Source organism: Somniosus microcephalus, chromosome 29, assembly GCF_052327205.1.
Source record: "Somniosus microcephalus isolate GS21.2 chromosome 29, FLI_Smic_1.0, whole genome shotgun sequence".
Lineage (NCBI taxonomy): Eukaryota > Metazoa > Chordata > Chondrichthyes > Squaliformes > Somniosidae > Somniosus > Somniosus microcephalus.
Genome location: NC_141015.1, coordinates 39,272,270 through 39,284,656, shown reverse-complemented (window position 1 = coordinate 39,284,656; position 12,387 = coordinate 39,272,270). Strand labels below are relative to the sequence as shown.

At 50.8% G+C, this 12,387-nt stretch overlaps 1 protein-coding gene across 1 annotated transcript in view; it reads left to right on the top strand.

Moving 5' to 3' along the window:
• The first annotated feature begins 1,403 nt into the window (after positions 1 to 1,403).
• Positions 1,404 to 12,387, top strand: part of LOC147098675 (cadherin-23-like) — a 16,246-nt gene continuing 5,262 nt past the window's right edge. The window contains exons 1-4 of the mRNA XM_085970675.1: positions 1,404 to 1,545; positions 7,999 to 8,147; positions 10,123 to 10,258; positions 11,604 to 11,992. Coding sequence (XP_085826801.1) covers positions 8,022 to 8,147; positions 10,123 to 10,258; positions 11,604 to 11,992 — 651 coding nt within the window. The 5' untranslated portion in view covers positions 1,404 to 1,545; positions 7,999 to 8,021. The remainder of the gene's footprint in view (positions 1,546 to 7,998; positions 8,148 to 10,122; positions 10,259 to 11,603; positions 11,993 to 12,387) is intronic.

Below are 12,387 nucleotides of genomic sequence, written 5' to 3'. Positions count from 1 at the left end.
ATACGCACATCCCTGTAGGCGTACACACAGACTCATGCTCACACTCACACGAAAGTAAAAAAGTGTGCAAGATGGAGGGGATGAAGTGTAAGGTGAACTGGATCAGTAGACGGGGAGAGGGCTCCTCAGTTGCATATTATAAACTTCAGACTTTAGAAGGCACATCATAATATTTAGAATCCGAGATATATTCCTAAACTACAGTAAATATACTTCCACACCAAAACCGTGACAAGCCGCAGGTACCTCAGGCCAGTAGAGGGTGCTCCTGTTTGTCTTTACTGTCTTCTGAGGAGAATTTGTTCAACAATTACACTGAAGGTCAGGGGAGGACATCAGAATTAATCATGATCGCGCTGTTCTAATATTGCCCAGGCCCAAATTACTGAATGAAGAGCTCGCTGTTTTCGAAGCACGCCATTAATTTCCTTGATCAAACTTTTTTCTTCAAATGACTAATAACTGGTCAAACGTGCTCATCTCAACGTGCATGAAGCTCAATCAGGCCTTGCTTAACTTTTACCTTGCTTTGTTTTGCAACTGACCTATTATCCTTGGCTTCTCTTATCATTCATGCAGCTTATTTGTAACATTTTTATTCTCACTGGTTCAAAACCACAAATTGCGTCTAACGCTAACCTAAAAAAACTTTGCTGAAAGGTGATCGCGCTGCATAATTCTAAAAATTTGAAATTGGAGTGCAAGGACTTCTCTCGGTGTCGCGACCAACATTCCTCCCTCAGTTAACACCACCAAGAACAGATTCACTGGCCAGTCGTTGCACTGCGGTTTGTGGGATCCTGCTGTGCGGGAAATGGCAGTGCCACGTTTGCCTATGTAACGGTCGCTGTACTTCACAGTGACGTGTTGTATGCGATTCACTCCCTCCACCACCGGCGCACTGTGGCTGCAGTGTGTACCATCTACAAGATGCACTGCAGCAACTCGCCAAGGCTTCTTCGGCAGCACCTCCCAAACCCGCGACTTCTACCGCCTAGAAGGACAAGGGCAGCAGGCGCATGGGAACACCACCACCTCCAAGTTCCCCTCCAAGTCACACACCATCCTGACTTGGAAATATATCGGCCGATCCTTCATCGTCGCTGGGTCAAAATCCTGGAACTCCCTCCCTAACAGCACTGTGGGAGTACCTTCACCACACGGACTGCAGCGGTTCAAGAAGGCGGCTCACCACCACCTTCTCGAGGGCAATTAGGGATGGGCAATAAATGCTGGCCTTGCCAGCGACACCCACATCCCGTGAATTATTGAATAAAAAAGCCTTTGAGGTGTTTCTGAGAGATGTAGTAAGTCTGTAACTGCAAGTCTTTTTTCTTTCTGTTCAGAGGCACAGATTGCAGCTCAACTACAACACCGGTGCCTTCAGTCTGTTAAAACTTGGCATAAAATACAACACACGCATGCAGCAAGAAGCTGCCCATTGTGTTTCTTTTGCTGAATCAGGCTTTCTTCTGTTTTAATAGGTGGAAGCCACTGATGCGGATGAAGGAGATAATGGGAAGGTTTGGTACAGAATCCTCTCAGGTAACATTGACTCGCATCTGCTCCATTTACCTTACTTAGCAGAAAGCATCAGAATGTAATTGAAGGGACCGCTTAAATAAGAAACAGATGTTTTGTTTTACGGAGTTTGGCTGTCCAAATTCACTGAAGCCAGTTGGAAAGGTCACTTCAGTTGAGGTAACGTTCGGTTAAAGGATTTCTTTCAGTGGCATAACTTGCTTTGCCAGTCCGCTGGTGTCAGCCATGGCTCAGTTGGTGACACCCTCGCCTCTTGAGTCTGAAGGTTTCTGGGTCAAGCCCCACTCCAAAGACTTGAGCACATAATCTAGGCTGACACGCCCAGCGCAGTACTGAGGGAGCGCCGCACTGTCGGAGGGGCAGTACTGAGGGAGCGCCGCACTGTCGGAGAGGCAGTACTGAGGGAGCGCCGCACTGTCGGAGGGGCAGTACTGAGGGAGCGCCGCACTGTCGGAGCGGCAGTACTGAGGGAGCACCGCACTGTCGGAGGGGCAGTACTGAGGGAGCGCCGCACTGTCGGAGGGGCAGTACTGAGGGAGTGCCGCACTGTCGGAGGGGCAGTACTGAGGGAGTGCCGCACTGTCGGAGGGGCGGTACTGAGGGAGCGCCGCACTGTCGGAGGGGCAGTACTGGGGGAACGCCGCACTGTCAGAGGGGCAGTACTGAGGGAGCGCCGCACTGTCGGAGGGGCGGTACTGAGGGAGCGCCGCACTGTCGGAGGGGCAGTACAGGGGGAACGCCGCACTGTCAGAAGGGCAGTACTGAGGCAGCGCCGCACTGTCGGAGGGGCGGTACTGAGGGAGCGCTGCACTGTCGGAGGGGCAGTACTGAGGGAGCGCCGCACTGTCGGAGGGGCAGTACTGAGGGAGCGCCGCACTGTCGGAGGGGCAGTACTGAGGGAGCGCCGCACTGTCGGAGGGGCGGTACTGAGGGAGCGCTGCACTGTCGGAGGGGCGGTACTGAGGGAGCGCCGCACTGTCGGAGGGGCAGTACTGGGGGAACGCCGCACTGTCAGAGGGGCAGTACTGAGGGAGTGTCGGAGGGGCGGGACTGAGGGAGCGCCGCACTGTCGGAGGGGCAGTACTGGGGGAACGCCGCACTGTCAGAGGGGCAGTACTGAGGGAGCGCTGCACTGTCGGAGGGGCAGTACTGAGGGAGCGCCGCACAGTCAGAGGGGCAGTGCTGAGGGAGCGCCGCACTGTTGGAGGGGCAGTACTGAGGGAGCCCCGCACTGTCGGAGGGGCAGTACTGAGGGAGCGCCGCACTGTCTGAGGGGCAGTACTGAGGGAGCGCCGCACTGTCGGAGGGGCAGTACTGAGGGAGCGCTGCACTGTCAGAGGGGCAGTACTGAGGGAGTGCCGCACTGTTGGAGGGGCAGTACTGAGGGAGCGCCGCACTGTCAGAGGGGCAGTACTGAGGGAGGGCTGCACTGTTGGAGGGGCAGTACTGAGGGAGCGCCGCACTGTCGGAGGGGCAGTACTGAGGGAGGGCTGCACTGTCGGAGGGGCAGTACTGAGGGAGTGCCGCATTGTTAGAGGGGCAGTACTGAGGGCGCGCTGCACTGTCAGAGGGGCAGTACTGAGGGAGCGCCGCACAGTCGGAGGGGCAGTGCTGAGGGAGCGCCGCACTGTCGGAGGGGCAGTACTGAGGGAGCGCTGCACTGTCGGAGGGGCAGTACTGAGGGAGCGCCGCACTGTCGGAAGGGCAGTACTGAGGGAGCGCCGCACTGTCGGAGGGGCAGTACTGAGGGAGCGCCGCACTGTCGGAGGGGCAGTACTGAGGGAGCGCTGCACTGTCGGAGGGGCGGTACTGAGGGAGCGCTGCACTGTCGGAGGGGCGGTACTGAGGGAGCGCTGCACTGTCGGAGGGGCGGTACTGAGGGAGCGCCGCACTGTCGGAGGGGCAGTACTGGGGGAACGCCGCACTGTCTGAGGGGCAGTACTGAGGGAGCGCCGCACTGTCGGAGGGGCGGTACTGAGGGAGCGCCGCACTGTCGGAGGGGCAGTACTGAGAGAGCGCTGCACTGTCGGAGGGGCAGTACTGAGGGAGTGCCGCACTGTCAGAGGGGCAGTACTGAGGGCGCGCTGCACTGTCAGAGGGGCAGTACTGAGGGAGCGCCGCACAGTCGGAGGGGCAGTGCTGAGGGAGCGCTGCACTGTCGGAGGGGCAGGACTGAGGGAGCGCTGCACTGTCGGAGGGGCAGTACTGAGGGAGCACCGCACTGTCGGAGGGGCAGTACTGAGGGAGCGCTGCACTGTCGGAGGGGCAGTACTGAGAGAGCGCCGCACTGGCGGAGGGGCAGTACTGAGGGAGCGCCGCACTGTCGGAGGGGCAGTACTGAGGGAGCGCCGCACAGTCAGAGGGGCGGTACTGAGGGAGTGCTGCACTGTCGGCGGGGCAGTACTGAGGGAGTGCTGCACTGTTGGCGGGGCAGTACTGAGGGAGTGCTGCACTGTCGGAGGTGCCGTCCTTGGGACGTCTTGAGTTTTTGAAAGATGCTGGATAAATGCAAGTTCTTTCTTGGCGGACTACGAAGTATTGCGGCCGCAAAGTTAATACACCAAGGTTGGAGCTTGAACATAACCAAAGAATACTGTGAACCAACGGATAATCTTTAGTGCCATATGCCTTCTCGATTTTATTTTGGAAAATTGAGCATTAAAAATTGATTTAAAATAAAAACAGAAAATGCTGGAAATACTCCGGGTAAGGCAGCATCTGTGGAGAGAGAAACAGAGCTAGCGTTTCAGGTCTGTGACCTTTCGTCAGAACCATCGACCTGAAACGTTAACTGTGTTTCTCTCTCCACACAGGCTGCCTGACCTGCTGAGTAGTTCCGCCATTTTCTGCTTTTAATTTCAGATTTCCAGCATCCGCAGTATTTTGCTTTTGTATTATAAATTGATAGTTTTGCAGGTTGGGATAGAAATTGTAGTTAGTACATATGAATTAGGAGCAGGAGTAGGCCACTCGGCCCTTCGAGCCTGCTCCGCCATTCAATAAGATCATGGCTGATCTGATTATTCCACATAGCCACCTACCCCCGATAACCTTTCACCCCCTTGCTTATCAAGAATCTACCTCTGCCTTAAAAATATTCAAAGACTCTGCTTCCACCGCCCTCTGAGGAAGAGAGTTCCAAAGACTCACGACCCTCTGAGAAAAAAATTCTCTTCATCTCTGTCTTAAATGGGCGACCCCTTATTTTTAAACAGTGACCCCCTAGTTCTAGATTCTCCCACAAGAGGAAACATCGTCTCCACATCCACCCTGTCCAGACCCCTCATGTTTCAATCAAGTCACCTCTTACTTGTCTAAACTCCAGCGATACAAGCCTAGCCTGCCCAACCTTGCCGGATGAAGGTCTCAATACCTTCCTGTGGCATTCCTGTATCCCATCATTTAACAGAAATAAATGGACAAACCTCTCCATTAAAATATGGAGCAGGGGAATGTCATGGAATGGGTTAAACGATTACCTGCTATTTATTGTTGTTGTAAATTCTCGCTTTATGTCTCAAAGAATGGATACATGTTTTGACCGCTGAAATCTTTGTGTCATTAGAGTTAGAAAGGATTTAATAAACTGCTGCAGCTCTTCCCTCCACCCAACTGGTTAGTCTGGGCACCGTTTTCCAGAGTTGGATTCTTAATTTTTTATTTGAGCGTCCGCCTTTAACCTGGTTAATAGCACAAGGTGCTTCACAGAGACAGAAATTAAGACCGAGCGATAGAAGGCGAGTTAGTTGGGAAAACCAAAAAGCATGGTCAACGAGATGGGATTTGAGGAGGCCTTCAAAAAGTTAGGAAGAGAAGTTGCAAGGTTGCGGAAGGGGGTTCCAAAATGTAGGGCCAAGGTGGCTAGGCTGTCCCACCAATGCTGGATCCGAGGGGTGGGGGAATGCACAGGAAGCCAGAGTTCGAAGGGGACATGAGGCTGGAGAAGGTTGCAGAGGTAGGGTGCTGTGCAGCCAAGGAAGGATCTGCGGATGAGGATTTTTGAATTGAATGCGATGGGGGACAGGGATCCGATGGAAGTCGTCGAGAATAGGGGTGATGGTGAGTGGAACCCGATGTGTAATAGAGTGAATGGGGCGGAGTTTTGGGCGAGTTGGAGTTTGTGCAGAGTGAAGCTCAGGAGTAGAATGCTCCTCCAATTCTGATCTGTTCATCGCCTAATGCCCTCGCCCCACCATTGGCGGCCGTGCCTCCAGCTGTCTGGGTCCTAAGCTCTAGAATGCAGAAAAGAACACCTGGCCAGAATTCAGCAAGTTCTGGAAGGGGCATGTGATCTTCTCCTTTCCTCTCTGGCCTCCCACATTCCACCCTACGTAAACTTGAGGTCATCCAAAACTCGGCTGCCCGTGTCCAAACTCGCACCAAGTCCCGTTCGCCCATCACCCCTGTGCTCACTGACCTACATTGGCTCCCGGTTAAGCAGCGCCTCGATTTCAAAATTCTCATCCTTGTTTTCAAATCCCTGCATGGCCTCGCCCCTCCCTATCTCTGTAATCTCCTCCAGCCCCACAACCCCCCGAGATATCTGCGCTCCTCTAATTCTGCCCTCTTGAGCATCCCTGATTATAATCGCTCAACCTTTGATGGCCGTGCCTTCTGTTGCCGAGGCCCTAAGCTCTGGATTTCCCTCCCTAAACCTCTCCGCCTCTCCACCTCTCTCTCCTTTAAGCTCTCCTTAAAACCTACCTCTTTGACCAAGATTTTGCTCACCTGCCCGAATATCTCATGTGGCTCGGTAGCAGATTTTGTCTGATAATCGCTCCTGCGAAGCGCCTTGGGACGTTTTACTATGGTAAAGGCGCTGTTGTTGAAATATTTAAAATATTTGGGAAATTCCTCTAAAGCACAAAAGTAAATATTTCCATTTATCTGTAAAGTCCTTTTTGCACACACGGCGACACAAGATGGAGTTCACTGTGGTGAGTAGAGATGTCTTACAAAATTGGCCGTGCTGATTCATGAGATCCATTTTAGCCCTAGGCAGCGATTTGTGTTTTCTGACCCTCTAGCTGGAAAGCCAAGTATCCCTTTGCACTTTTTATGACCTCATGTATTTAATGACCTGCACACCAAGATCGCTCTGTTCCTCCGTTCTAATCTTACCATTTAAGGTGCATGACGTAAGAAAACTACTAGGCACTTGGTCTAAGCATTAAACAAGGCTTTAATCAACTGTTTTTCAACATGTAGATCTAGTTGTATCCTTCACTAGTTTCTGTTAAAGAATGTCCTGAGCAAGCTGGGCCCGTGCCCGAGTATTTATACTCTCCCTGGACAGCGCCACCAGCAGGCCGCCCAGTATTACTTCATAAGTCATTTCCACATGAATGACAAGATTCATGTCACTGCACTTCCTCTTTCTGTTCTTACAGGAAACTTCGCGATATCCGGCACCGACGGGACCGAGCTGCTGCCGTTCTATCAAAACTTCCAGATAGACCAGCGCTAATGTTGTCAGATACGGAGGTTTTCATCTCCGTATCTGACAAGAAACACTGTTGCTTAGCAACAGCTTGTAAACACTCGGCCCGTACCTTGGAAGCGTCTCTGAAGCTGTTGCTAAGCTACAGAGACGCTTTCCAGAGCCTGGCTGTTAAAAAAAAAAAGCTAGGTGAAGAAAAAAAAACCTAACCAAAACGGCTGCTGATTTCTGCCGTTAGATCGAAGTTTCTGGACATACAACCTCCGGATAAACCAAAGTTTCCTGTACTTCCAAAATGTGCACCCTCATGTTTATTTTTGCATTGAACTGCATCTGCCACCTATCTGCCCACCCTGGTAGCCTATCTTTGTCCTGTCTTTCCCCGGTCGCCTTTGGTATTGGAGTTTCTCTCCTCAGAGGGTTATTGGAACATAGGAGGCTTTGCCTCGGGGTGTAGTTGAGGCAGAGACCATTGCATCTTTTCAGGGAAGTTTGGATAACTATTTGAAGCAAAGGAAGATACAGGTCTGTGGGGAGAGAGCGGGGCAGTGGGATTCGTCTCGAGTTGCTCTAACAGAGAGCCGGCATGGACGTAATGGGCCAAATGGCATCCTTCTGTAAACTCCTTCGGTTCTGTAATACTGCTTCAGAGATGTGCACTGCGAAGTGACTTCAATAGCAAATTGGAAGTAATGCTTGAAACAGAAGCGAAAAATAAAGAACTTGGAACATTTCTTCTGTAATAGGCATGAGTTACTACTCTATTTTCCCACGAGATGACTGACAGGTAAAGGCTTTGCTCAGCAGCAAAGGACTCTTCCGAGAATTGCAGTGATTTCACGAAACTGTAGAGCTGGCGCAGGCTGCATCCTGGAAAATGTTACATCCTGTCTAATGAATTCACAGGAAGTCAACAAGAAAATAAGTTATCAGCCTTAATAGTTTAAGGAAAGTTGGTCAAGGCGATATATTTTTAACTTCGGCACTATCCACTCAACTGGCTTTGTTTTTTCTAGGGAATCCCAATAATAACTTCCAGATGGACCAAGCTACTGGACTCATCTCCAGAGGTTCCCGCCCCTTGGACAGGGAGAGCAGGACTACCCACGTGTTGGAGGTGGAGGCCTACAATAATGACTTTGGAAGGATGAGGAGCTCCGTCAGAGTAAGAACAAACCTTCGGTCCGTACGCAGACTCGCGCTGTCGTCAAATGATCTCCATGTAATGCTGTGGGTCTTTTCTCCGTGTTTCCATCGGTGTAGCCCTAGGACAGGGTTACTGTAGATCATTTATAGTCATCACTTAGGAATGTAGGAACAGCAGTCGGCCATTTAGCCCCTTGAGCCTGTCCTGCCATTCAATGAGATCATGGCTGACCTGTGACCTAACTCCATATACCCCCCTTTGCCCCATATCCCATAATACCTTTGGTAACAAAAATCTATCAATCTCAGATTTAAAATTGATCTAGCATCAACTGCCATTTGCGGGAGAGAGTTCCAAACTTCTGCCACCCTTTGTGCGTAGAAGTGTTTCCTAACTTGACTCCTGAAAGGCCTGGCTCTAATTTTTAGACTATGTCTACCAAATCCGAGAATCCCCAACCAGTGGAAATAGTTTCTCTCTATCTGTTCCCCGTAATATCTTGAAAACTTCAATCAAATCACCCCTTAACCTTCCAAATTCCAGGGAAATACAACCCTAGTTTGTGTAATTTCTCCTCGTAAATTAACATTTAGGGTCCAGGTATCATTCTGGTAAACCTACGCTGCACTCCCTCCAAGGCCAATATATCCTTCCTAAGGTGTGGTGCCCAGAACTGCTCACAGTGCTCCAGGTGTGGTCTAACCGGGGTTTTGTATAGCTGCAGCATGACTTCTACCCCCTTGTATTTGAATTGTCTAGATAGAAAGGCCAGCATTCCATTATCCTTTTTGATTTTTTTTTGTACCTGTCCATGATATTTTAATGATGTATGTACCTGAGCCCCCCCCCCCCCCCGCCCCCACAAGTCTCTTTGGACCGCCGCGGCTTCTAGCTTGTACCACCCGTGGTGATATAAGCTGGTTTATACTGGTGCGGTTCTAACCCAGATCCCACGCGAGCCAGGTCAGAGTTTACACTGCTAAATCTGGCTCACTTATCGTAGAGGCAGTGACGTAGGTGGGCTTTTTGGTCGATCTACATTCAGCATAAGGGAAGTTGATGGGACAGATTTGATCCAACCACTTTGCGCGGAGGGTGTGAATGTGTGGAGCAGATCGCCCAGGGAGGTGGTGGAGGGGGATAATATCAGCAAATTCAAAAGGGTGAAAGACGTGTTTGAGGGGGAGAAGAGATATCGGGGGGAAAATTCAGTTGTTTGCGCCTCCCGTTAGCGCCTTAAGAGGGTGCTAATGGGGCGCAAAGCAACTAGCGCCCGGGCGCGGCGATGTTTGCGCCGCTCGCGAAATTAACTAGACATTTTGCGGCGGCGCTAAACACTACCGCCACGATCTCCTGCGCCGGCAGATCGTGACGTCAGTCGAGTGCGTAGCGCCCCGGACCGGATATTGAGTGGCGCCCCCTGCCTTACCGCCTGCCGCGAGCAACGACAGGTTGAGGGGAGCGTTATGCTGTCAGAAAGGGACTGGGGGAGCGCTATTTAAAGGCGACCGCTTCCTGCCTTTTTTTGTCGGTGACATTTTTGCACCACGCATTCTGAGAGAGAGAGAGAGACTTCTGGAGAGATTCAACGCTGTGTGAAGGAGTTTTGGGTACTGAGCAGCACTTTGCAGGTTTATTTTGATTTGCCCTTCCTTGCTTCGCCAGCGCTCTGAGGTAGCGCCTCGCTCCTCGGCCTTTGCGCCTTAAGACAGGTGTGAAGCGCCTGATTTAGCGCTCCAATCACCTCCAGGGGCGATAAAAGCCAAGTTTGCTGACGGAGGTGATAATTAGCGCCAGGCGCTAAACTTTGCGCACGGCCGATAATGGCGCCCCAAACGGGGCGATACTGAATTTTTCCCCCATGATATCATTATTAACTTTACTCCTCGCCTTGGCTGTGGTGCGACTTTTTAAAAATGAACCGATTCTAGATAATTCGGCAGTTTGCCCTCCTTGCGTTTTCACGCCCTTGACTTGACCTTTTCTTGTCTAGGTGATTGTCGACGTGGAGGATGTGAACGATGAAACGCCGGTATTTACCCAACAGCAGTATAACCGGCTTGGGCTACGGGAAACGGCAGGGATCGGCACGTCCGTCATAGTAGTCCGCGCAACCGACGGAGACACGGGTAATGCTCGGCCTCCAAACTCGCACTGGGGGTTCTTTCAATCCAAGGCTGAATGAAGAGGAATAACTTTACTCAGGTTTTGAAACACCAATGAAATGCAGGTGCACTCGCGCCTTGGCTAGCTAACAAGAACGCCACCTTGCACTGTGCTATGCCAGGAGCAGTCTGGTTGGCCAGTTGGTGCAGTGTGAGATACCGGTTGTTGAGGGAATAACTCCAGCTTCCGTACTCAAACCTAATGCTTACTGAAGCCAACTTTCAGATGTACTTTCAGTGCCGGAGATTTCAGCCTCGTGTCTCGTTATTTGAAGGGGCTTTGTTTTTTTTAAAGGCTGGTTGCACCTTGCCCAAACGGGTGGCCACCTGGGATGCAGGGTACGCAGGTTGGATAGTCTCCTGGTGGATCCGCTCCTGGTTAAATCAACCATGCAAAAATCCAGGATGTGAGGGGGCAGGTTGGGATTGTCAGCAGCGGCAACAACAACTTGCATTTATATAGCGCCTTTAACGTAGTAAAACGTCCCAAGGTACTTCACAGGAGCGTTTATCAAACAAAATTTGACACACAAGGAGATATTAGGACTGGTGACCAAATGCTCGGTCAAAGAGGTCGGTTTTAAGGAGCATCTTAAAGGAGGAGAGAGAGGAGGAGGGTCTCTTCGAGTGCTTGCCCATGTTTAGACCTCTGGTGCACATGCAGGCGACCATGAATTTTAAACGCACCAGGTCCATTGGCTCGCTGGAAACTTTCCGAGACCAGTGAGGACCTCACGGGATTGAATGTATTATCGATCCAAATTTGACGGTTGTCTTACTTAGAATACGGAGCACTTGTAGGTGAAGAACAAACAAATTTGTATTTATATAGCGCCTCTCACAACTTCAGGACGTCCCAAAGCGCTTTACAGCCAATGAAGTACTTTTTGAAGTGTAGTCACTGTTGTAATGTAGAAAACACGGCAGCCAATTTGCGCACAGCAAGCTCCCACAAACAGCAATGAGATAATGACCAGATCATCTGATTTAGTGATTGAGGGATAAATATTGTCCAGGACACTGGGGATGACTCCCCTGCTCTTCTTCGAAATCGTGCCACGGGATCTTTTACATCCACCTGAGAGGGCACCTCAGTTTAATGTCTCAACTGAAAGACGGCACCTCCGACAGTGCAGCACTCCCTCAGTACTGCACTGGAGTGTCGGCCTAGATTTTTGTGCTCAAGTCTCTGGAGTGGGACCTGAACCCACAACCTTCTGACTCAGAAGTGAGGGTGCTGCCCACTGAGCCATGGCTGACGCTGAAGTTACATGGTGCAGTATTTTAATGTTTTGTAATTATTTCCCAGGGAATGGAGGCATGGTAGCCTACACAATCTTGACTGGATCAGAGAGGAAGTTTGCCATTGATGAGAGCACAGGCCTGATCACTACAGTAAACTACCTTGATTACGAGACCAGGACCAGCTATCTCATGAATATCTCTGCCACGGACCAAGCCCCACCTTACAACAGGGGGTTCTGCACCGTCTACATCACCTTGTTAAATGAGCTGGACGAGCCGGTGCAGTTTACCAATGCATCGTACGAAGCTACACTTGCAGAAAATATCGCCACTGGCACCGAGGTGGTCCAGATCCAAGCGCAGTCTGCTGACAACATGAACCTGATCACCTATAGGTTTGACCCTGACACCTCTGCCCAGACCTTGTCCTTATTTCAAATAAACAGAGTCACCGTGAGTATATCGCAGTTATGTTTTAATACTGCACCTGTTCATGGTGTCTAAAGGTCACAAGTGGCCGTTCTCTCTGTCTCTCTCTCTCTCTGTCTCTGTCTCTCTCTGTCTCTGTCGCTCTCTCTCTCTGTCTCTCTCTCTGTCTCTCTCTCTCTCTGTCTCTCTCTGTCTCTCTCTCTCTGACTCTCTGTCTCTCTCTCTCTGACTCTCTCTCTCTCTCTGACTCTCTCTCTCTCTGTCTCTCTCTCTGTCTCTCTCTCTCTCTCTCTGTCTCTCTCTCTCTCTCTGTCTCTCTCTCAATTCAATTCAAATGCTTTATTGGCATGAAAGTTTACAGGGAACCATATTGCCAAAGCTTACATAACAAAAAGTACAGTTTTCCAACATTCTGTAGG